Source organism: Vigna unguiculata, chromosome 11 (genome assembly GCF_004118075.2).
Source record: "Vigna unguiculata cultivar IT97K-499-35 chromosome 11, ASM411807v1, whole genome shotgun sequence".
Taxonomy (NCBI): domain Eukaryota; kingdom Viridiplantae; phylum Streptophyta; class Magnoliopsida; order Fabales; family Fabaceae; genus Vigna; species Vigna unguiculata.
Window position 1 is genome coordinate 13341122 of NC_040289.1, and position 25069 is coordinate 13366190.

The following is a 25069-nucleotide window of genomic DNA, read 5'->3' on the forward strand; positions in this document are numbered from 1 at the left end:
ACCTCGTTATTTTAAACTATACCGATGCTAAATATCATTTTCTAAGCCATTACACTTTGTTAGTTTGTTTGTTCTATCATATTTTTACTCTAACGAAGTTAAATTTTAAAAATGATAAATAACTAATTCAAAAATTTAAAGATAAGAAAAACAAAAATAGTTATAAAATAAAGTTAAATAGTTAATTATTTTCCACTTATAAAAATTTAAATAATAAAATATTTGTACTCCATCTCATTTTAATTACTTTTATATTCAAACAAATTAACTCTACTTTTATATTAATTTGTAGCTTTCAATTATGAACATTGGTGGCTTTCAGCTTGTCATCACACTTAATTGATGATAAGATACCATTTATGGCTATATACAAAAGAAATGTGATAAATATTACTATTCATTATTTATTATTATTATTATTATTATTATTATTATTATTATGTTATTTATATAATGGAGCATACTAGATAATAGACATGCAACTAGATAATAAGTGTTAGTGTTTGACTTGATTTATTTTATAAAAATCACCTAAATTAAACAAAAAAAGTGAAATGTTATTTGACCTGGTTTAATTCAACTTTAGTTTAAACAAAACAAATCAACATTTTATTATAAAAAATTATCAAAAAGACACTACAGGAATCTTTTTGTATATACATATTATGTTACCGTTAAAAAAAATCTCCACCTTTATAAATTTTACATTTTGGAATGAATAATCTGCAACATAATTTCTTGAATTTGAAATTATACATTTCAAAATATAAACTTTAAAATATATAGTATAATCCAAAATATAAAAAATTATATTTTAGCTTGTATATTTCAGAATATAAATAAAAAATACATTTTAAATAATATAATCCAAAATGGAAAATTTATATTTTAGATTACATAATTCAGAATAAAAAATTTATAAAAATACAGATTGAAACTATGAAGATGCATGAAGAAGTTGCCCTCACATAGTATTGCGTCTTAGGATAGTCAGATCCACACATTTGCTTATCCAACTACTGTTCATGGTAGAAAAAACACACAATTGCAGACACCATATTTTGTAGGAAAATATGCAATATTCGCAGACCATTATGCATGTGCAAGAAACATAGATATCTATGAACTTACCTTTATCTGTTTAACCAAACACGAGAGAGAATCGTTGTCATAAACACAATAAAACAGACACTATTTTTCCCCCTTAACACTGAAGATACCAAAACTCACTATTAATATCTTCAAGCTGAGTTTTAGATCAAATCATCCATCACTGTTTTTCACCCCAAAAGAGAAAGTGAAAAAGAAATATACAGAACCAACTATAGACTAGACAATACAAACTATGCCATCTTCTACAACTATGCACAACCTAATTACTTCCCCCATGTAACAAAATTGGTAGATATACAATTTCTTTTCCTTCACCAACGAGTGAATTGGTAACACTTCCATCAAAAGTGTTCCACCAAGATATAGAAGCCACTCCTCAAAAAGGACAAAGTTCACAACACCAATCATTTTGCCATTGTTGATGAATCTTTAGAGTTTCTATTCTCAGCAAAGACTGTTTAAAAGCTGAAAACTGAATACCCTTTATGCCCTGGAGCCTAATTTCCACCATGCTCGCCAACTTTTCTCTGGATCTGATTTATAAAGCCTTGCCTTGGTCTCACGTAATCTGATCTTGTATTGTTTCTTCCACCCTTCAAATCTATGTTTAAGTTTCCGAAGTTCTTCAACTGAGTTTTTGTTTGCACACTGCCCCGGTTTGACATCGTTCAAAGCTTTTACTTCATCATCAAAGTCATGTGTTCGTTGCTCGAATTCCTTCATCAGATTGCTGACTGTAGTCAAAGTGCCATTGACCTGTCTCCCTGCATCAGTGACAGACAGATTGCCAGAAAGCATTGGTGTGCTCCCTCCTGGAGTTCTTGATCCCATGGACGTATCTTCAGAATCATAACCACGAGGTAACACAAAATCATGTCTTACAGGTTGAACAGTAGCATTCTCAGGAGCAAGACTCTTTCTAGCAGCAACAAGACTCATCTGCGTTGAAATTGCAATCAGAATCTATCAGAGTTTAAGTTGGATATGAAATCCTTGGGCAGCATCTGACTTGTCATGTAAAAATGAAGGTTTTTTAGATTTGAAAATAAACAGACACATTAACTTCTTAGGAACCGTTTTATATATCATCAGCAATGACTAATTCAAAGCTAAATCCAACTTGGTATATCAAACTAGTCTTTCATAATACCAACTAGTTCTTCTTTGAGAAAACTGGTACAAATAATTTGAGTGATAATAATTTATCTGTTATCGAGAGGAGGGAATATGTTAGAATCTAATTGCTGGGTACGGAATATGTAGACTACAGGTGCATATATAGTACTAGTCAAAAGTTTGGATCAACCAATCAATTGCATCCATTAAAATAACATTCATATGTCAGAACTTAAATACTTGTCTGAAATAAAAACTTACTTGCAAAGATCCCATCTGCTTTTGCCAAGCCTCCTCCATTGACTTCATTTTTGTCTCATATTCAATCCTCTTTCTCTCAGATTGTTTTAGCTGTTCCCTCAACTCAATATATTCTTCTTCCTTTTGCTCTACAACTGCATCAGCCTTGTCAACCTGCCTTTGGAGCTCTGCTAAAGCTGAAAGCAGATTCTGAACTGGCTCTTTGGACAAATCCTGCTAAATTAAAAAGGAGGGCAAGGGTTGTTACATTTTGAAACACACAGCAAATATAGCGTTTGGCAAATTGGCAGCATTAAGCTACAAGTTTACCCTGATAAATAGTACAATTACCGAAACATAAAGACAATATTTTTTATTTCCAGCAGTTTAATAATAAAAGTTGGAAGCAAGAGCACTTTGTTTTTAATCTTGCGTGACGGGCAATTTGTTATAGCCAATTGAATCATTACTTCTCTAGTTTTCTAAAGGATTAAGAATTTTATAACATATTTCCATTCGTGTGCCAAAGTATATAAACGTAATTGATCCACACAACTCAGAATCATATTTTCAGCATCTCCCTGATTTTCTTTCATTTATCCAAAATAACTAAACTGTGACTATATATGCTCCATTATGCTTCTACTTAAATGGAAACCAAGTGATTCTGTTAGATATTGTTTGATATTATTAAGATATTGTTAGATATTGATAATCACAATATCAAACAATATCTTCTATTTAATCTTTTTATTTTCAGTTACTCTTTTTACTTGTACCTCTTTCTATTATAAATAGATTACCCTATGTGTGGTTTATACACAAGGGAGATTAATCTCAATCCCTATTTTCTTTATTTTCAACAGATTCCTAAGCTTTCCCCATACTCTTAGTTTACCATCAATTCCATCTCCCAACTCCTACCATTAGAAACATATCTTGTGCAAAAAGGCAAAAAGCATGCATTAAGGTACAAACTCCTAGATATGATCATAACATACGAACATTCAAAACCAAAATAAAAGGAATAAGAAACCCTTGGTGTAAACCTATAGACATAGGGATATCATTCATGGTCACATGAGTAACGAACTGCGGATTGGAAAAAGAAAGAAAATAAATATTTATACTGAATAGAATGAAACGAATGAGAAATAGGGGGGCCCTTCCAAGGTTTTCCTTTCCAGAGAGGCTTTCTCCGTTCACAAAAAGCTAATGCTCAATCTACAAAATGAACATTCCTCCCTCGCCCTGCCCTACACCTTCTCTGTCCTTACTTTCTCTTATTTATTTAACTCATCAACTTACAAAGTAATTAATCAGTATCCTAGCGTCAACTAACTTCCCCTTTCCCATTGTCCAAATACTACTACCCCTGCTTAAAACAACCATATCCTCAAGGTTGAAAACAACCAATTGATAATAGACATATTTCATGTAATTGTTTCCCAAAAATCTAAGAAAATATCATTCAAGTTAGTTGGAATGAGAAGATTTTATTGAATTGAATTTTTGAACAGTACATCAACCTCTACGTAGAGAACTTTAATCATGAAGTAATGATTGCAAAGAGATCTCTAGAATCTTCTAACTTCTAACAGCAGGCATGTAATTAATTACAATATCCTATTTTGGAAGGTCTCCCTTCAGACTATGCACCAGTGGTATCTATCATTAAAAGCAAGAAACGTACTCCTTCTATAGCAGAAATTGAAGCATTGTTATGTGGTCATGAAACTAGGTTAAATAAATATGTTCAGGACACACAGTCCTTAGTCACGCCTTCTCTTAATTACACTTGTTAGATATTGTTTGATATTATTAAGATATTGTTAGATATTGATAACCACAATATCAAACAATATCTTCTATTTAATCTTTTTATTTTCAGTTACTCTTTTTACTTGTACCTCTCTCTATTATAAATAGATTATCCTATGTGTGGTTTATACACAAGGGAGATTAATCTCAATCCCTATCTTCTTTATTCTCAACATGGTATCAGAGCTTAAGGTTTTTTTTTCTAGTTCCACTGCATCTGTTGCTCACACAGGTACATCTTTTGTTGGTCTGACTCAATCTTCTTCTCCTAGTCCTTAAGTTTTTGATTCAGGAGCCACTGATCATATTACTGGTAACAAATCTTTGTTCTCTTCTTTATCCTCTACTAATCATTTACCTTCTATTACACTGGCTGATGGTTCTAGAGTCTCATCTCATGGTGTTGGCACTGTTAAACTTTTTCCTTCTTTAACCATTGATAATGTTCTTTATGTCCCTGGGTCTCCTTTTAACCTGTTGTCCATCAGTCGCCTAACTCGTTCTCTTGATTGTGTTGTTTCTTTTACCAACAATTCTGTCTGTTTACAGGATCGGAGTTCGAAACAGGTGATTGGCACAGGATATGAGTCTCATGGTCTTTATCATCTCCGTCCCTCTACACACATTGGTGCAGTTATGGAGTCTCCCTCTCTTATTCATGCTCAGTTTGGTCATCCAAGCCTTGCCAAGTTACAACAGCTTGTCCCTGCCTTGTCCAAGTTGTCTCGTTTGGATTGTGAGTCGTGTCAATTAGGCAAGCATACTCGTACTTCTTTTCCTCGTAGTGTCACACGTGATGCTTCGTCCCCTTTTGCCTTGGTTCACTCTGACATTTGGGGTCCTAGCCGCGTTAAGTCTACTTTAGGTTTTCAATACTTTGTTACTTTCATTGATGATTACTCCAGATGCACTTGGTTATTTCTAATGAAACATCGTTCGGAATTATTTCATATCTTTCAATCTTTTTTTAATGAAATTAAAACTCAGTTCGGTGTTTCTATTAGAGTTTTGCGTAGTGATAATGGTCGTGAATATCTTTCTCATTCTTTCAAACAATTTATGGCTTCTCACGGCATTCTGCATCAAACTTCTTGTGCTTATACCCCTCAACAAAATGGTGTAGCTGAACATAAAAATAGACATCTTATGGAAACCACTCGCACTCTTTTAATTCATGGCGAGGTTCCTGAACATTTCTGGGGTGATGCCATTCTTACTGCCTGTTATCTCATTAATCGTATGCCTTCTTCGGTTTTAAAGAATAACATACCTCACTGCATTTTATTCCCTCATGAACCTCTTCATCCCTTACCTTTAAGAGTTTTCGGGTCTACATGTTTTGTTCATAATTTTAGTCCTGGTCTTGACAAGCTTTCTCCTAGATCACATAAGTGTGTTTTCTTAGGGTTTATAAGATCACAAAGAGGATACAAATGTTTTTCTCCTTTTCTTAACCGTTATTTTGTGTCTGCAGATGTCACCTTTAATGAGTTCTCCCTTTATTTTAAGAGTCAATCTTCACCTCTGACTCCATCCAATCCTGACAACTCTTCTAATACCTTTAATGTTCCTATTGTTTGTGACCCTCTTACTGTGTCTTCTTCACCCTCGGTTCCTGCTCCACAGTCACCTGCTCCTCCACCACCTCTTCAGGTTTATAGTCGCCGTAATCGATCACAACCACCACCATGTGACTCCACTCCAGTGCCAACTACTCTGTCTCCTCCGGCTCTGACACCTGAGTCTGACCTTCCCATTGCCCTTCGAAAAGGTATGCGTTCTACCCGTAATCCCTCTCCCCATTATATTGCTTTCAGTTATCATCGTTTGTCATTACCTTTTTATACATGTCTTTCCTCTCTTTCTTCTATGACCATTCCAAAAACTGTCCGTGACGCTTTAGCCCATCCTGGTTGGCGTCAGGCCATGGCAGATGAATTAAGTGCTCTTCATAATAGTGGAACTTGGGAACTGGTCCCGTTGCCGTCTGGGAAATCTGTTCTTGGTTGCAGGTGGGTGTTTGCTATCAAAGTTGGACCTGATGGTACTATTGATCGCCTCAAAGCTCGTCTTGTAGCCAAAGGTTATACTCAAATTTTTGGGTTGGATTATGGAGATACTTTTTCCCCCGTGGCAAAGATGGCTTCTGTTCGTTTATTTATCGCCATGGCTGCTCTTAAACAATGGCCTCTTTATCAACTGGATGTTAAGAATGCTTTCCTCAATGGTGATTTGCAAGAGGAAATCTATATGGAGCAACCTCCTGGGTTTGTTGCTCAGGGGGAGTCTTCTGGGATGGTATGTCGTCTTCGCAAATCACTATAGGGCCTAAAACAATCTCCTAGGGCCTGGTTTGGAAAGTTTAGCAATGTTGTTCAACAATTTGGTATGGCTCGGTGTGAAATAGATCATTCTGTTTTTTATCAACACTCGAGTGCTGGATGTGTTTACTTGATAGTATATGTTGATGACATCGTTCTTACAGGGAGTAACAACCATGGCATCTCTCAGTTGAAACAACATATCTGTCACCATTTTCAGACCAAAGATCTTGGCAAACTCAGATATTTCTTGGGTATTGAGGTGGCACAGTCCAATGATGGTATTGTTATATCTCAAAGAAAGTATGCCATGGATATTCTGGAGGAAACTGGATTGATGAGTTCAAAGTCTATTGATACACCTATGGATCCCAATACTAAACTTCTACCAAATCAGGGGGAGCCTATATCTGATCCTGAGCAGTATAGACGATTGGTTGGAAAATTGAATTATCTTACCGTTACTCGTCCTGACATTTCCTTTGCAGTCAGTATGGTAAGCCAATTTCTTAATTCTCCATGTGAAGATCATTGGAATGCAGTCATTCGCATCTTGAAGTATATTAAAAAATCTCCTGGAAAAGGATTGTTATATGGTTCTAATAACCATACAAGAGTTGTTTGCTATTCAGATGTTGATTGGGCAGGATCTCCTTCTGATAGAAGATCTACATCTGGGTATTGTGTCTCCATTGGTGGTAACTTGATCTCGTGGAAAAGTAAGAAACAGAGTGTTGTAGCAAGATCCAGTGCAGAAGCAGAATATAGAGCTATGGCCTCAGCTGCTTGTGAACTTGTTTGGCTCAAGCAATTGCTTCAAGAGTTACAATTTGGAGATGTTACTCAAACGACACTTGTGTGTGACAATCAAGTTCTTCATATTAGCTCTAATCCTGTCTTTCATAAGAGGACCAAACACATTGAGATTGATTGTCATTTCATTCGAGAAAAGGTTTTGTCTGGAGACATCAAGACTGAATTTGTTAACTCAAGTGAGCAGTTAGCAGATATTTTTACTAAGTCTTTACGGGGGCCTAGAATTGATTATATTTGTAACAAACTTGGCACATACGATTTGTATGCTCCAGCTTGAGGGGGAGTGTTAGATATTGTTTGATATTATTAAGATATTGTTAGATATTGATAACCACAATATCAAACAATATCTTCTATTTAATCTTTTTATTTTCAGTTACTCTTTTTACTTGTACCTCTCTCTATTATAAATAGATTACCCTATGTGTAGTTTATACACAAGGGAGATTAATCTCAATCCCTATCTTCTTTATTCTCAACAACACTCAAGGCTCCTACTCTCGTGGTACCAATCAGAGAGGTGGTTTTCGTGGCTCTTCTTGTGGAGGGAGCAATTTTGCACAAGGTCATGGTGGCAGTTTGCCAACTTTCAATGCCAAATTTGTCTAAAGTTTGGTCATACAGCCAATTTCTATCACTTCAGGTCTGCTTCTTCATCTCAACCTCATGAATCCTTGATGTTCATTGATCCAGCCACACAGCAGTTCATTCCCTACTCCATTGGTTCCTATAAAGGCTCTAATACTTAGTTAAATCCAAACTCTACATCCACTACCACTACTGGCCACTCTACATCCACTACCACTACTGGCCCTAGTGCCATGGTTGTACAATCTGATTCTCAAGGTAAAGATAATACTTCATGGATACCAAATTATGGTGCTAGTCTTCATGTTTCAGGTGAACCTCTAAACATAAAACAAATGCAACATTTTGATGGACCAGACCAAATTTTCACAGGCAATGGTGCAGGTTTAAGTATTTCTGGTGCTGGATCTTCTCTTTTTGTCTCTCCTTTTTATTCTAGAGTTCTGTTTAGGTTAAATCATTTGTTGCATGTTCCCTCCGTTACCAAAAATTTGTTGAGTGTTAGTCAATTTGCAAATGATAATTTTGTTTTCTTTGAGTTCCATTCTGATAAGTGTCTTGTCAAATCCCAAGGAACGAATAAGGTTCTTCTTCATGGAGGTGTCGGACCCGATGGACTCTACTCATTCCATAATGTTCATCTTTTCTCTAATTCAACCACTCGACAGTCACCATCTCTGCTTTCTGCTGCTTCATCTTCTATTTTTGCTGCTTTAAATAATGTAAATAAAGTTGTTTCTGACAGCACTAGTGTTCATTTGTGGCACACTAGATTAGGTCATCCTAACAGCCATATTATGAATCTTGTATTCAAACATTGTAATCTTTCATTGCCTAATAAAATTGATTCTATTTTCTACAAATCTTGTTGGGGTGGTAAATCTCATAGGTTGCCTTCTCATGAGTCTAAATCTGTTTATTCTCCTTTGGAACTCATTTTTACTGATTTATGGGGTCCTACTCATATTACATCTCATGTTGGCTATAAGTATTATGTGGCTTTTGTTGATGCTTTCTCTAGATATACATGGATTTTTCCTCTAAAGGCTAAAAATGAAACTCTATCAGTTTTTTCAGATTTTTAAAACAGTGGTTGAATTGCAGCTCAACTGTAAAATTAAATAAGTTCAATCTGAATGAGGTGGTGAGTTTCGTCCTTTTACAAGTTATTTAGCCCATCATGGCATTGTTCATAGACTCATATGTCCTCATACTCATCATCAAAATGGTGTCATTAAACGAAAACATAGATTACATCAAGCTTCTCTTCCTTTGCATTTTTGGGATTATGCCTTTACTACTACAATCTATCTTATCAATAGATTACCCCACTGTATCTCTTCAGTTTGTTGTTCCTTTTTCTGTTCTGTTTCGTAAAAATCCAAATTATTGTTTCCTTAAGACTTTTGGCTATTCTTGTTTCCCTTTGTTATGACCATATAAGCATCATAAGCATGACTTCAGGTTTGAAGAGTGTCTTTTTCTTGGTTATTCTCATCTTCACAAGGGATACAAGTGTTTGGCTTCCAATGGGCGCATCTTTATCTCTAAAGATGTTCTGTTTGATGAGCGAAGATTTCCTTATTCTGAGTTGTATCCAAAGTCTTCTAATTCATGTAAAGATGTTAATTAGTATTTTCTGCTACTGCCTAAATTGTCACCATCAAGTTCATGGGTTTGACTTTCATGAAACCTTCTCTCCAGTCATTAAACTAGTTACTATACATATTATTCTCATAGGTGGAAATTCTTCCATCTTGATGTTAATAATGCTTTTCTCAATGGGCTCTTAAATGAAACTGTTTACATGCAACACCAGGGTTTGAAGCTTCGGATAAGTCTCTTTATGGCCTTTATGGCCTAAAGCAAGCCCCAAGACCATGGTTTACACGACTGCAAACTACTCTCCAGCAACTGGGTTTTGTCTCTAGCTCTTGTGACACTTCTCTGTTCATTTATCATTATGGATCTTATGTTATCTATCTTCTGGTGTATGTTGATGACATTCTTGCCAGTGGCACCTCACTCAGTCTAATTCACACTATCACTGCTAAACTCAATGCAAACTTTTCTCTGAAACAGCTTGGTCTTGAGGTCAAACATTTGTTGGAAAGCTCTATTCCATGACTCAAACCAAGTACATTCGTGATTTACTTCATAAACCAACATGGCATAAGCTTATCCTATCTCTTCTCCTATGGTATCCAATTGTAAACTATCCAAAGAAGGTGCTGATATTTTCTCAAACCTGACTTTGTATAGGTTTGTTGTTGGAGCTCTCCAATATACTACTCTTACTAGACCAGAAATTGCTTTTGTTGTAATTAAAGTTTGTCAATTTATGGCTAACCCTTTAGACTCTCATTGGGTTGTAGTCAAACGCTTTCTGCAATATCTAAAAGGCACTATGTTTCATGGCCTTCACTTTCAACCCACTGTGCTGACCAATCTAGTTTCCTTGACAGCATTCTGTGATGCTGATTGTGCCTCTAATGCTGATGACAGACAGTCTATATCAGGGACAGCCATTTTTCTGGGTCCAAACTTTGATCTCTTGGTGGTCTTGCAAGCAACAAATCATTGCACGATCCAGTACTGAATCTGAGTTCAAAAGTTTGGCACAAACCTCTGCTGAACTAACGTGGATTGTTAGATTACTTACAGAACTCAATGTTTCTTTTCAAACACCTTAATTATTATGTGATAATCAGAGTGCAATTGCTATAGCACACAATCCTGTTTTTCACAATCGCACTAAACACGTGGAGATTTTCTTTTTTGGTTAGAGAGAAGATTGTGTCTCAACAGTTGGCTATTTCTCATGTTCCAGCTCTGGATCAGTGGGCCTGATGTTTTAACTAAGTCCCTATCTTCTACACTTTTTGTTGTTCTTTGTAGCAAACTTAATGTGAAGCATTTTTCTGTTGAAAAACCTTCTACTTAAGTTTGAGGGGGGCTATTAGAGTAATAAGATGTATTTTGTACAACTGTTGTTTTCTCTATCATTCTGTTTAGTTTTCTTTATGACAGTTGTAAGGTTTTGTGGTTACTAACATAACCAATCTCTTACAAATATTCTCGGTGTACATGACTTAGTTTAGTTTTCACATTCAATAAAATAGTTTTGTTCAGTTCTCTTCTTCTCTCTCTGTTCTGGTTATCTAAGACTAATCAATATGTTAACTGTATCAAACAACTGCCCCTTTCCGATAGTCCAAACAACACTTGGCTTTAACCTCGTCGTACATATCCTTGATGGCATGGCCTCAATTTAAGCAACAACCACCTTATCCTCCAATGCCTCCCCCACAAGGTCTTTTCTATGTAAATGGCAACCATCATTAGATATTTTCATTTCCTCCAATATTTTTGCATTAAGCCTCTAAAAGGGTACATCAATTCCATGTTGGTTCTTTGAAAAGTGAGTCTTCCAACCAATTAAAATCTCTTGCAACATCTAAGAATTATGTGCTAAACAAACATAGCTAATATATGGTAGGCTCAATTTCCCTCATAACCTGGAACTCTAATTGTCATAAGTTTTAGTCTGATAGAATAAATAAGAATTGGAAAACATTCATTTTAACGTAATACAACAACTGGAAAATAACCCAATAGATGGAGATATCTAACTTAAGACACGGTAAAAAACACTAATGTTAAGTGCAATGTAAATTACCTGTACTTCTGGTATTATCTTCATAAAGGACTTCCTCCTAGGTTTAGCATTTTCAGGATATTTCTTTGACCTATTTACATGAGTAGCATCCCTTCTAACCAGCCAACCACGAATTACTTCAAGAAAAGAAAACAGATAATATGCAAATCAGGTTCATCTTCAATAATAATGGTAAGTGTTAGATATAGTTTGATATTATTAAGATATTGTTAGATATTGATAACCACAATATCAAACAATATCTTCTATTTAATCTTTTTATTTTCAGTTACTCTTTTTACTTGTACCTCTCTCTATTATAAATAGATTACCCTATGTGTGGTTTATACACAAGGGAGATTAATCTCAATCCCTATCTTCTTTATTCTCAACATGGTATCTAGAGCTTAAGGTTTTTTTTTTTTCCGCTATCGCTGCCTCCACCTCTGCCGCCACCGCCGCTGCTGCCACCGGAGCCGCCGGCGCCACTGCCGGCGCCGCCACCGGAGTAGTCGCCGGAGCCGTCGCCGAAGCCGTCGCCGGAGCCGCCGCCGAAGTCGCCACCACCGTTGTCGTCGCCGGAGTGTTAGTTCCGACCGGCGACCATACAGTTTTGATCATCCCTCACGCGCCATTCGAAGCCGCATTCGAGCATTCGAAGCCGCGTGTCTTCCAGTTCCTCTATGGCGTCTTTCGCTACCTCTTTCCGTTCTGAACTCTCTTCTGTTTCATCCGATATACTTGTTATGTACAACAAATTTCTCAAATGGTATAAGGATCAACAGTTTTCTAGTTCCACTGCATCAGTTGCTCACACAGGTACATCTTTTGTTGGTCTGACTCAATCTTCTTCTCCTGGTCCTTGGGTTTTTGATTCAGGAGCCACTGATCATATTACTGGTAACAAATCTTTGTTCTCTTCTTTATCCTCTACTAATCCTTTACCTTCTGTTACACTCGCTGATGGTTCTAGAGTCTCATCTCATGGTGTTGGCACTGTTAAACTTTTTCCTTCTTTAACCATTGATAATGTTCTTTATGTCCCTGGGTCTCCTTTTAACCTGTTGTCCATCAGTCGCCTAACTCGTTCTCTTGATTGTGTTGTTTCTTTTACCAACAATTCTGTCTGTTTACAGGATCGGAGTTCGAAACAGGTGATTGGCACAGGATATGAGTCTCATGGTCTTTATCATCTTCGTCCCTCTACACACATTGGTGCAGTTATGGAGTCTCCCTCTCTTATTCATGCTTAGTTTGGTCATCCAAGCCTTGCCAAGTTACAACAGCTTGTCCCTGCCTTGTCCAAGTTGTCTCGTTTGGATTGTGAGTCGTGTCAATTAGGCAAGCATACTCGTACTTCTTTTCCTCGTAGTGTCACACGTGATGCTTCGTCCCCTTTTGCCTTGGTTCACTCTGACATTTGGGGTCCTAGCCGCGTTAAGTCTACTTTAGGTTTTCAATACTTTGTTACTTTCATTGATGATTACTCCAGATGCACTTGGTTATTTCTAATGAAACATCGTTCGGAATTATTTCATATCTTTCAATCTTTTTTTAATGAAATTAAAACTCAGTTTGGTGTTTCTATTAGAGTTTTGCGTAGTGATAATGGCCGTGAATATCTTTCTCATTCTTTCAAACAATTTATGGCTTCTCACGGCATTCTGCATCAAACTTCTTGTGCTTATACCCCTCAACAAAATGGTGTAGCTGAACGTAAAAATAGACATCTTATGGAAACCACTCGCACTCTTTTAATTCATGGCGAGGTTCCTGAACATTTCTGGGGTGATGCCATTCTTACTGCCTGTTATCTCATTAATCGTATGCCTTCTTCGGTTTTAAAGAATAACATACCTCACTCCATTTTATTCCCTCATGAACCTCTTCATCCCTTACCTTTAAGAGTTTTCGGGTCTACATGTTTTGTTCATAATTTTAGTCCTGGTCTTGACAAGCTTTCTCCTAGATCACATAAGTGTGTCTTCTTAGGGTTTACAAGATCACAAAGAGGATACAAATGTTTTTCTCCTTTTCTTAACCGTTATTTTGTGTCTGCAGATGTCACCTTTAATGAGTTCTCCCTTTATTTTAAGAGTCAATCTTCACCTCTGACTCCATCCAATCCTGACAACTCTTCTAATACCTTTAACGTTCCTATTGTTTGTGACCCTCTTACTGTGTCTTCTTCACCCTCGGTTCCTACTCCACAGTCACCTGCTCCTCCACCACCTCTTCAGGTTTATAGTCGCCGTAATCGATCACAACCACCACCATGTGACTCCACTCCAGTGCCAACTACTCTGTCTCCTCCGGCTCTGACACCTGAGTCTGACCTTCCCATTGCCCTTCGAAAAGGTATGCGTTCTACCCGTAATCCCTCTCCCCATTATATTGCTTTCAGTTATCATCGCTTGTCATTACCTTTTTATACATGTCTTTCCTCTCTTTCTTCTGTGACCATTCCAAAAACTGTCCGTGACGCTTTAGCCTATCCTGGTTGGCGTCAGGCCATGGCAGATGAATTAAGTGCTCTTCATAATAGTGGAACTTGGGAACTGGTCCCGTTGCCGTCTGGGAAATCTGTTGTTGGTTGCAGGTGGGTGTTTGCTATCAAAGTTGGACCTGATGGTACTATTGATCGCCTCAAAGCTCGTCTTGTAGCCAAAGGTTATACTCAAATTTTTGGGTTGGATTATGGAGATACTTTTTCCCCCGTGGCAAAGATGGCTTCTGTTCGTTTATTTATCGCCATGGCCGCTCTTAAACAATGGCCTCTTTATCAACTGGATGTTAAGAATGCTTTCCTCAATGGTGATTTGCAAGAGGAAATTTATATGGAGCAACCTCCTGGGTTTGTTGCTCAGGGGGAGTCTTCTGGGATGGTATGTCATCTTCGCAAATCGCTATATGGCCTAAAACAATCTCCTAGGGCCTGGTTTGGAAAGTTTAGCAATGTTGTTCAACAATTTGGTATGACTCGGTGTGAAACAGATCATTCTGTTTTTTATCAACACTCGAGTGCTGGATGTGTTTACTTGATAGTATATGTTGATGACATCGTTCTTACAGGGAGTAACAACCATGGCATCTCTCAGTTGAAACAACATATCTGTCACCATTTTCAGACCAAAGATCTTGGCAAACTCAGATATTTCTTGGGTATTGAGGTGGCACAGTCCAATGATGGTATTGTTATATCTCAAAGAAAGTATGCCATGGATATTCTGGAGGAAACTGGATTGATGAGTTCAAAGTCTGTTGATACACCCATGGATCCCAATACTAAACTTCTACCAAATCAGGGGGAGCCTATATTTGATCCTGAGCAGTATAGACGATTGGTTGGGAAATTGAATTATCTTACCGTTACTCGTCCTGACATTTCCTTTGCAGTCAGTGTGGTAAGCCAATTTCTTAATTCTCCATGTGAAGATCATTGGAATGCAGTCATTCGCATCTTGAAGTATATTAAAAAATCTCCTGGAAAAGGATTGTTATATGGTTCTAATAACCATACAAGAGTTGTTTGCTATTCAGATGCTGATTGGGCAGGATCTCCTTCTGATAGAAGATCTACATCTGGGTATTGTGTCTCCATTGGTGGTAACTTGATCTCGTGGAAAAGTAAGAAACAGAGTGTTGTAGCAAGATCTAGTGCAGAAGCAGAATATAGAGCTATGGCCTCAGCTGCCTGTGAACTTGTTTGGCTCAAGCAATTGCTTCAAGAGTTACAATTTGGAGATATTACTCAAATGACACTTGTATGTGACAATCAGGCTGCCCTTCATATTAGCTCTAATCCTGTCTTTCATGAGAGGACCAAACACATTGAGATTGATTGTCATTTCGTTCGGGAAAAGGTTATGTCTGGAGACATCAAGACTGAGTTTGTTAACTCAAGTGATCAGTTAGCAGATATTTTTACGAAGTCTTTACGGGGGCCTAGAATTGATTATATTTGTAACAAGCTTGGCACATACGATTTGTATGCTCCAGCTTGAGGGGGAGTGTTAGATATAGTTTGATATTATTAAGATATTGTTAGATATTGATAACCACAATATCAAACAATATCTTCTATTTAATCTTTTTATTTTCAATTACTCTTTTTACTTGTACCTCTCTCTATTATAAATAGATTACCCTATGTGTGGTTTATACACAAGGGAGATTAATCTCAATCCCTATCTTCTTTATTCTCAACAGTAAGCATTGCAGTAAACAGAATCAATACTACTAACCAGATTGTAATAGTATGATTGCATGGATCTCCTCCAGTTTTCTAGAATAAATTGTTATTGAAGACTTCGACATGACACCATATTTCCTTCTTGAATTTTCTCCACGAATAACTGCAATGCAACCAAATTAGCAATTTAGAAACAAACTAGAACCAAGGTTATGAATAATCACTAATCACCTTTGACAATTCTATGATTTGAGTCATCAGTTTAGGCACCGAAAGTTCTTAATTGAATGAGCATCAATAGATTTTAGAATTATATATTGAAAGTACAAGCCAATATGCACCAACGTTTTTTTTTTATCATTACAAAATCATTTACTGCTCAAATGTTCATAAAATGAAAAAAAAAAAAGTGTGCATATAATCATATATAGTTTTCCTCCAAATGAAAAAATAATAAAGATACTGGCAGTACAGGATTGTAGTGTTGTCACTCCATTCTTAAGTTCACAGAAACAACCACGAACTTGATGACCACGGAAACATTTTTGAATCCCAACTATTCCCTGCAAAATCTGCTTTCTCATATTCTCCAGTGCATCAATCTACAAAAGCAACCAGAGCACAAGGATAACTAAATCAGAGAAATCACAGTATGAATGAAAATGAACTAAACCAAATCATCAATGTAATTTGGAATTCTGATAAGAAAAAGACTCATGGTTCAAAACTAAGTGGCATACGGCTCTTCAAAGTGCAATTAAGCAAAAAATATGTTTTCAGTGTAAAACTATGGACAGCTAGTTACAAACTTAACCAATATGATGCAGTGGAAGAAAACAAAAAGTAGGAAAAATGACTTCCAAGCCGTGCAAATAAAACTTAAGACCTTAGACATACCTGCCCTGCTCGAAGATACAATTTGGTGTAGCCAACATGGTACATTTCAGAAGGGATATTAAATTTTTGCAAAACAGCAACTGAGATGCTCAATGGATCATGGGATACGTTGGCCTCAGAAAGCATAAACACATACCTAGTTACATCAAGGAACAAAAATCAACCTATCGTTCAAGTTTATCAAAGAACCACAGGAAGTTTCTCAACTACCTTCTGGAAAACTCTTGATGGGTCATTCGAGTAGGATATCCAGCCCTTGAAAGTCTAACAATTTCTGGAACACCACAACACCTAAGCTGATGTAGGACAAGACCTTCATCATAAATGCCAGGAAGCTGCTTAGTATTTGGTGCTATGCAGCGAATAAAGTGAGGCATGGTGCTCTCCAACTGATGCAACAACTTGAACAATTGAACCTAAAGGAATGAAACTAGTTAGATTTATTGCCCTCAACTATTTCTCTGTATACTTTCTGTACTCTGTTATTCAATAATTTCCTTTTAAGGAGAGTAGGCTTACATTATCATGTTTATATCTTCTTTAACGAGTCTTTGTCATTTCTTTTGAAATCTTAATTAAGCTCAAGAAATATTACAAAAGTACCTTGAACTTTGTTGCAACACTCTGCTTTTGAGACTGGTTAAACATTTTGGAGAACAACGGCAGCAGTTCACAATTACATGATAACAGGAATTGAATGCAGTCAGAAGACATCGTGTCTCTGTTCTTCTCTAAAAACTCATTTGTATCATACAGAACCTGATAGAGACCCAGACGTTAGAACTGTGCATCCAAGGAAAATGACTTCCATGATACATACAAATAGAAAGGATTTACTCATAGATACTTAACAAAACGAGCTCAAGATTAAAAATAAATGTCGGATGAATAATTGCATGTTGATCTCAAACCTTATTTTCTTTATTCTCAACATTGAGCATCTGAATGACATGTGTACCAAACTGTTTCTAGCAAGTGAAATAACGGACCAAATATTTAAACATGTTATATATTGGAGGAAAACGAATCAAACACTCCTAAAATAAAGTAGTAATTTGGAAGAGAGCAAAACACCATGTTTAGAAACCAATTAAAGAACTATATTCAGAGACCGAGGACTAAGACCATATGCAAATAGCATGCTGGACAAAATTATACTCTGGATATACAAGAGCTTAAAACTGTGATTCTGCTGCCCATATGTTATACTATAGCCTTATACTTATACATGTAATCTTGTGGAAAAGAATGCAAAATCTAAACAAGTAAATTGAAGTACTAACTCATATATGTAAAATTAAAAAGAAGATTTTGTCCAAACTAACTTATGTGGCTCCCTAAATAGTGAGAAAACTAACCTCTCCTGCATAGTGACGAACGCGGAAAGCTCTGCCTCTTTCCCCTTTGAAGCAAGGATTAGGGTGCAAGTGATGCTTAAGTTTGTTCGCAAATGTCAAATCAGAAACGTTTGGTAAATTTGACTCCTCATCCAACAAAGAGAGTAGACCTTGAGGTTTCTGCACATTTTGCAACAGATAACATAATGATTACACCAATCACCAGAATTATGTGAACACAGCCAACATTGGGACCTGAACCCAGCTTTATAAAATAAATACATTATAATATGATTTACAGAAAAACAGTGTCTGGAAGAGGAAACAAATCAAACTACAACCATAGCAACAGCTCAGTTTCCAAGTAAAGTGGAATAACTTGAGCATTTAGAAACTAAACCAAAATAGTACCTTCTCAAATAGATCCAAGCACCCTTGATTGTCCTCAAAATCTACTTTAGTCCAATCAATGCCATCCAATTCATAGTCCTGATGAAATTAAAAATGCAATATTGCTGTTATGCTTATCAAGCTTAATGAAGAACTGTTACACATGAGAATGAAATCCCCAAAAGGACCATTCAAGTCTATAAAAGGAGGAAGAAAAGTTAGTTATTTTTCGTTTGGCGGTGGGGTTTTATTGGCGGTTATAATCAATTTATTTTTTGTTTTCAACTGGAAGTGCCCAGTGTGAAAAGAGAGGGTGAAAAGAGAGGGTGAAAAGAGAGGGCTCCTTTGGGTACATACGTGTATTTTTTTCGGTTTCTCTTTGTACATCTAATAAAAACAAATATATTATCCTTTTTTCTTTGGAGACCTGAACGTCAATTGTTTGAGAACTTTCTTAAAATAACCAAGATCATAACAATAACACACCCTTAGCACTTGATAATAAACTTATGCATTAGCAAAAATGTACCTGTTCTCAATTGATTGTTTTTCAACTCCGATTAGACAACAATAGTACCAAACAATAATAACTATTTGAAATGTGTCCTTCATGATTGAACTAAAATCTTTGATGGAGCCAACATGTTTAACTATTACACCAACCACACTGTTCAAAATATGTTTTATTTGCATTAGTATTGGGCAATAGTTTATGGAAATCTTGTCCAAATCTGTTCTTTCCAATGAATACAGAAGTGGTAAAAATGTAAATGTAAAGAAACAAATTTCACCGTATCATATTTTTAAGACATTAATGTGTAGGAAACAAATTCACGGAATTATATCACACTATTTTATTCAAATTAAAGGCAATAAACGTCAAAATACCCAGCAATATTAACTCTTGAAAGATCACCAACCTCCTGCTCTAGTTTAAACAGATGGCGATTATAGTGTTGTTGAATCCTTTCATTGGCATAATTTATGTAAAACTGCTCAAAGCCATTTTTCTGAAAAAGTGATACAAGAAACTATTAGAACATATGCAACATTCTTTAAAGCCTAAACAGGCACATTGATACAAACTGCTCACCTGGAAAGTCTGAAACCCATAAAAATCGAGGATACTTATGGATTTCCATGTACATTTTTTACCCGCTTCAAGTGACTTGTTAACTTGGTCTAAGAGCCAGTTAAACAAGCTTGCATAGATAAACTTTGCAATAGCATCTCTTCTTTCAATTGCCTATACAAAAATGTGAAAAAGATAATCAATTGTTAAAAGAGGAGCTAATCATGGTTCTTGACCATACAACCAAAATGGATGCGTTAAGATTAGATTTGAGTAAAACAATCTCAACCATTCATATATGGCCAAGATTCACTCCTTGCCTTTCACACACTTCCCGTATGCTCTACCCCACCTACCCAAATAGACATAAAGAAAATGAAACAATGAAATGTTCAAATAGGTAACACACCTGCTTCAATGTCAATTTTTTTTCAATAGTATCTTCATCAGCTTGGATTTTATGGGTACATAATGCTGTCATTAAATCCTGGGAACTGCAACCCATGAGTTGGGCAGCACTGTTTACAGCTGCAAAAGAATTAGATTATTTACATAAATTGAACTTGTTCATTAGTTGTAAGTAAAATACATTACATATATGCCTTCTAGGGTTAATAATTCAATCAGTATAACTGAACTGCTACAAATTCCTTACCAACACAATAAAAACCAAAACATAATTTGTGCACTGTATCTGATATAGCATTACAAAGAATCCCAGGTAAGTCCTAGTCCGCTTTGAGTGAGAGCTCAATGACACCAAATGAACATACATAAAAGTTAAAGAGTCTCTACCAATCTTACCTTCATCGTCAACAACCTCAATCTGATTGTCTCTGTCTACTTGGAATGATATATTTCCCAACCAGAGTATTGCAGCAAGTATCTTAAAGATCAGCTCCTGATCCTCTTTATAGATTTGAACTGCATCCAGTGCTTCCTAGGGATATTGCATATGCCACGGGGAAAATAACATGAGATCTTAGGGGAATATTGACGAAGTTAAAGAGTTTTATTGAAAACCAAACTAACTGTCAAGTCATATACCATCAGCTGATCAAAGTTTTTGGCATCATCAACACCATCAATTGACATGCAGTCACTCTGAACTAGATACTTATATTCACTTACTGCTCTAAGATTCAGTTTCTCTGCAAAGAGAAAGATAATGATTTTACATCAGTCAAAATAATTGTAAATTCAATTATGTTTGATCAAGAAAATAAATACACTGCAAAGATAATGTAATTTTAAAAGCAGAAATTGATGCCAGTTAATGCGTACTAAAATTAAATGTCTATATAAACATTAGCTTATAGATTTTAAAGAGGGAAGAGCAGAAGAGTGGTAATTGAGCAATTCAGTTGTCCCCAAATAGTGATATAGTGATAAAAACATAAAAGATTTCTGACTTATTTTCAACAGTTGCTCTTTTATAGAATAATCTTCGTCGTATCAACACAGAATAAAATCATATGATACGAGTTGTTCTATGATGTAAGCATGTAAACTGCACAAATGTAACCATAAGGGTAGGTAAACCCCCAAAAATATATCACAAACGAGAACTCATTTAGCATAAAAAACACGTAATTATTAGATTAAATATGTTTTTCATCAAAAATAAATTATTAGATTTTATTTTGGTCCCTAATAATTAAAAAAAAAAATCAACCCAAATACATTTTTTATTTTGTTTAGTCTCAAAAATGGTTTAGATAGCTCTTTAATCAATAAAATAAAGTACTTTAGTTGCCGCTTTTAAAGGCCAATAATAAAATACAAAATTTATTAGGAATGAAACAGTTCAAAAAAAATCAGAAGGGACCAAAAACAAAATCTGATAATTTATTAGTGACCAAAAATATATTTAACCTTCAATTCTTTCATAATGTACAAAAGAGTGGGCTAGTTGACTATCAAGGTTAAGACTGTGATTGTGGTCATTTCAACACATTGCAAATAACACAGCAAAATAATTGTGTCATGCAAGAAATGATTATGAGAGATAAAAGTATACAATTATACCAACAAGTTGAACATTGCATAGAAAATATACCTTTAAGATCAGATGAAGATCCAGCACAAAGTTGATAAAATATGTGATATGATCTCTCATCACGGGCAAGTTGAACAACTCTGGACTGCTCAAACAGCATGGTTATTTCAGAAGTCAGAGAAAACAAACCTAATTATTTCACTTTTATCTCATACAAGGCACCACAAATTACCTTTTCCAACAATACTGTTCCAGTTAGCATAGGGTTTTTGCATATGACAAACGCAGCCATGAAAGAAAAAAAAACAACTCAGTAATTGCAAAAGAAATGGAGATCATAAATAAGCACTTTTGCAGTAACATGTACAACTTGAGCATGCTTACAGGTCTGAATTTTAGCCCCACATATTTTACCCGTGCAGCCAAAGTAAATTTCAATCAACTTTCCCTGCACCAATTAAAGTGTATATCAATTAAACGGCTCAACTTTAAACATGATCCAAAGTGCTGCATAGCCTTCAATAATAAAACAATAGAAAAACTACTAAGTTTCACTATACTGTGGGGAAAAGTATATACTCACAAATCTGCTAGAGTTGTTATTCCTAGCTGTTTTTGCATTCCCAAAAGCCTCCAAAATACGATTTATCTGAAGAAATTCATTTTCTATGGCACAATTACCACCACCACCACCAAGAGCAGCTAAGTATTGCATTGCAATTTTAGCTGTTTCTGTCTTCCCAGATCCACTCTCACCACTGCAAACAAATTTCTAACAATGATTATTAACAAGTACACCAGCGATCATATCTTATTATTACTTATCCAATGCTGATGAGTTCAGGACTGTCATGCACAAAACAGAGCTACTAAATGCAGTAAGGAGCTGACCTTATGATAATAGACTGATTTACTTCATCTGTAAGATACAAAAAGAAATAGAAAACCCTTATAAATGTCACATTCTAGTACAATACAAAGATTGTGAAGAAGGAGAGAGAAAGGAATAATTTCATTAACCTCTCATCATCTTGTTATAAGCTGCATCTACCGTAGCATAAACATGAGGACTATTCATAGTTCTCTGGCTACAGGCTGAGACATATTTATTTCCATACATCTGAAGATCTTTGAAAGGATTGAGTGCAATTAAAACTGGCCCTGCTTTACTCTACACACTCAAAAAGCACAAGCAGCAGCACATGAGAGCATATACATTACCATAGAAATAAAAGAAAAGAATAATTCTGAACCCACATGTAGCACCTTCCCATTAGTCCTCATACTTAATACAGATGGAAAAATATTTTGTGTTTTCAAGACACTTTACATTTACTTTTCATTTAATAATTAAAACTTCCTTTGTATATTAGAAGGATTAATAGGAAGATATTGTAAGAGGATATCACATTACTCAGAAGAAAAGCAAGAGAAGCAGGCACACATACATAAATCATCCCTTGAGAATATCTTAATTTAAGATTGTGAAGAACCGATGGCTCATTCAAATAACCAAGTTTAATTAGATCATCCACATCCTCCAAAACATCAGGATTTGCTGGTAGAATCTCTGATCTGTCCACTTTCATAACCTGGAGAACAAGTTAAAGTTAATGGCACAAACAGCCTATAACATTCCATATTCAAGATTACACATTAATTTCCAAAGACACAAAAGCCATAGAAACCTACATTTCCATTTGAGAGTGAAACGAATGCTTCCTCTCCTGAAGTTGATTGGACCATTCCTAGTTCCCACTGCCCTCTTGGTTGCCTACACCAAACACGAAGCTTCTGGGAAAACAACCAAAAACCGAAAGCAAATTTAACAGAAAAGCACATCACATACCATTAACAACGTATCAGTCTACACCAATCATATTAAAAGACAGAACAAGAAGTACAGTTTTATAACTGAAATACGCAATAACCACAGACAAAATACTTATCTTCGAAGGCAAATTTTAAAACGAGATTCAATACAAGACAATAAAAAAATCCTTCCAAAATCAAAAACCAAAAGAGAAGAAAGAAACAAGAACTAAGATCAAAACCATCGGTTTAACTTATTTTGTAGAAACAACCACTTCCTTTTATCAAATTTTGTTGTTTGAAATTAAACAATTTGCTCTTTCTATTCTATATATAAATAATGTTGAGCCATTAATGCAGCATCATTGAGATAAATTTTCACTCATTTTGTTCAACTTCTCTAATTCTTTCAAAGAATTATGAATTACTTTTTCTACAACAGCTGTTTATAAACATGCATTTAGCTTTAATCAACATGACACTTCAAATATTTGAAATCAGGAATCAATCACTATTCTCCCAATTTAATTACAAGTTACCTTTTTGCTGAAATAAGATATGCTATCATCACCATCCAATTCCCAAACCTTCCCAGATGAATCACTGGAAGAAAGTGCCACATAAGGAGACTCCACATCCTTCTTCAGCCTCTTGCTCCCAAAACCACACTTTTTCCTCTTCTGCCCCAAATCCCTCTCCTTCACTTCACTCTCCTCATCAGTAGCAACTCCGTTCTCCAGCACGACACGGCGCTCGCTGCCGCTGACCATAAAATCTTTCGGCAGCGACCGCCGTGCAGGGGGAAGCCTTGCACGTGAGGTCGGCCTCGGAGGCAACGCCGGTGGCGCGTCCTTCTTCTTCTCCTCCTCCTCGTCCCTCCTCCGAAGTGAATCCAGCATCTCCTCCAGCGAGCTTCTCGCCAAGGAACATGGTGAAGCCGATAACACCATAGTTTCCCCCAACCCACCAACGAAAACCACCGAAATTTATCAACTTTAAACCCAAATATGCAACCCGATTGAAATTTCACCACCCCCACTTCGACTTTCGCCGCTGCATTGCCGAAAGCCGCGAAATTGAAGAGACCCTTTTGAGATTCAAACCTCCAAACACTTTCTTATTGGTGCAACAACAAAAAAATGTCGAGCACAAAAAGAAAGTTGTGTAGGCAAATGATGATAACTTCAAAGGATGGTGAAAAATCGGTTCAATTTCAAACTTGTCGCATGAATAATGAAACACAGGTTTCTAAAACTGGAACGTGAGTCAGAAGGTTTGAACAGTGACAAGAAGGAGAAAAAGAAGAAGAGTTTGAGAAGGTATTGTGGTGTGTTGGGTTGTGAATCAAAGCCTTTAAGACGGAGACAGAGAGAGATAGACAGACACGGTATAACGAAGAGCAGGAACTTGCTGCTGTTGGTGTCGTTGTTGTACTATTTTCCTTTTCCTTTCTCCCTGATTTCTGATTGTCAAACGAAAATTTGAAAGAAAAAAAGAAAAAACACAAAATGATTGTGTGATGTTGTGGTGTTCGTAGGATAATTAAAATAAAATAAGATAAAATCGAAATTGTGGTTTTTTTGTCGTGGTAGTAGGTGATGATAGTTGTGTTGTGTGTCCAGAAATTCAAATATTTCAGGTGAGGGGTGAGAGATGTCAAGTCAGTACTGAAACGTTCAGAAAACTGTTGGGATCTG

At 36.1% G+C, this 25069-nt stretch overlaps 1 protein-coding gene across 3 annotated transcripts; it reads right to left on the minus strand.

The window, feature by feature from the left end:
- Positions 1–1099: 1099 nt before the first annotated feature.
- On the minus strand, positions 1100–25069 carry LOC114168987 (myosin-2-like). Of its 3 annotated transcripts, none has more exons than XM_028053993.1 (24): positions 23912–25069; positions 23253–23354; positions 23009–23152; positions 22581–22731; positions 22452–22479; positions 22144–22318; positions 21945–22008; positions 21793–21806; positions 21621–21705; positions 20609–20712; positions 20366–20501; positions 19971–20089; positions 19583–19735; positions 19410–19499; positions 18511–18588; positions 18121–18279; positions 17366–17521; positions 16973–17178; positions 16763–16898; positions 16338–16467; positions 15918–16028; positions 11695–11810; positions 2491–2703; positions 1100–2052 (listed from the first exon to the last, which is right to left on the minus strand). In XM_028053993.1, the coding sequence occupies exons 1-24, from the start codon at positions 24320–24322 to the stop codon at positions 1597–1599; spliced, it is 3537 nt and encodes a 1178-aa protein (XP_027909794.1). In that variant the 5' UTR covers positions 24323–25069; the 3' UTR covers positions 1100–1596. The 3 variants fall into 3 exon arrangements, with proteins under 3 accessions (XP_027909794.1, XP_027909793.1, XP_027909795.1); XM_028053992.1 differs by having other exon boundaries at positions 2491–2706; XM_028053994.1 differs by having other exon boundaries at positions 2491–2706; positions 23253–23334; positions 23912–24185.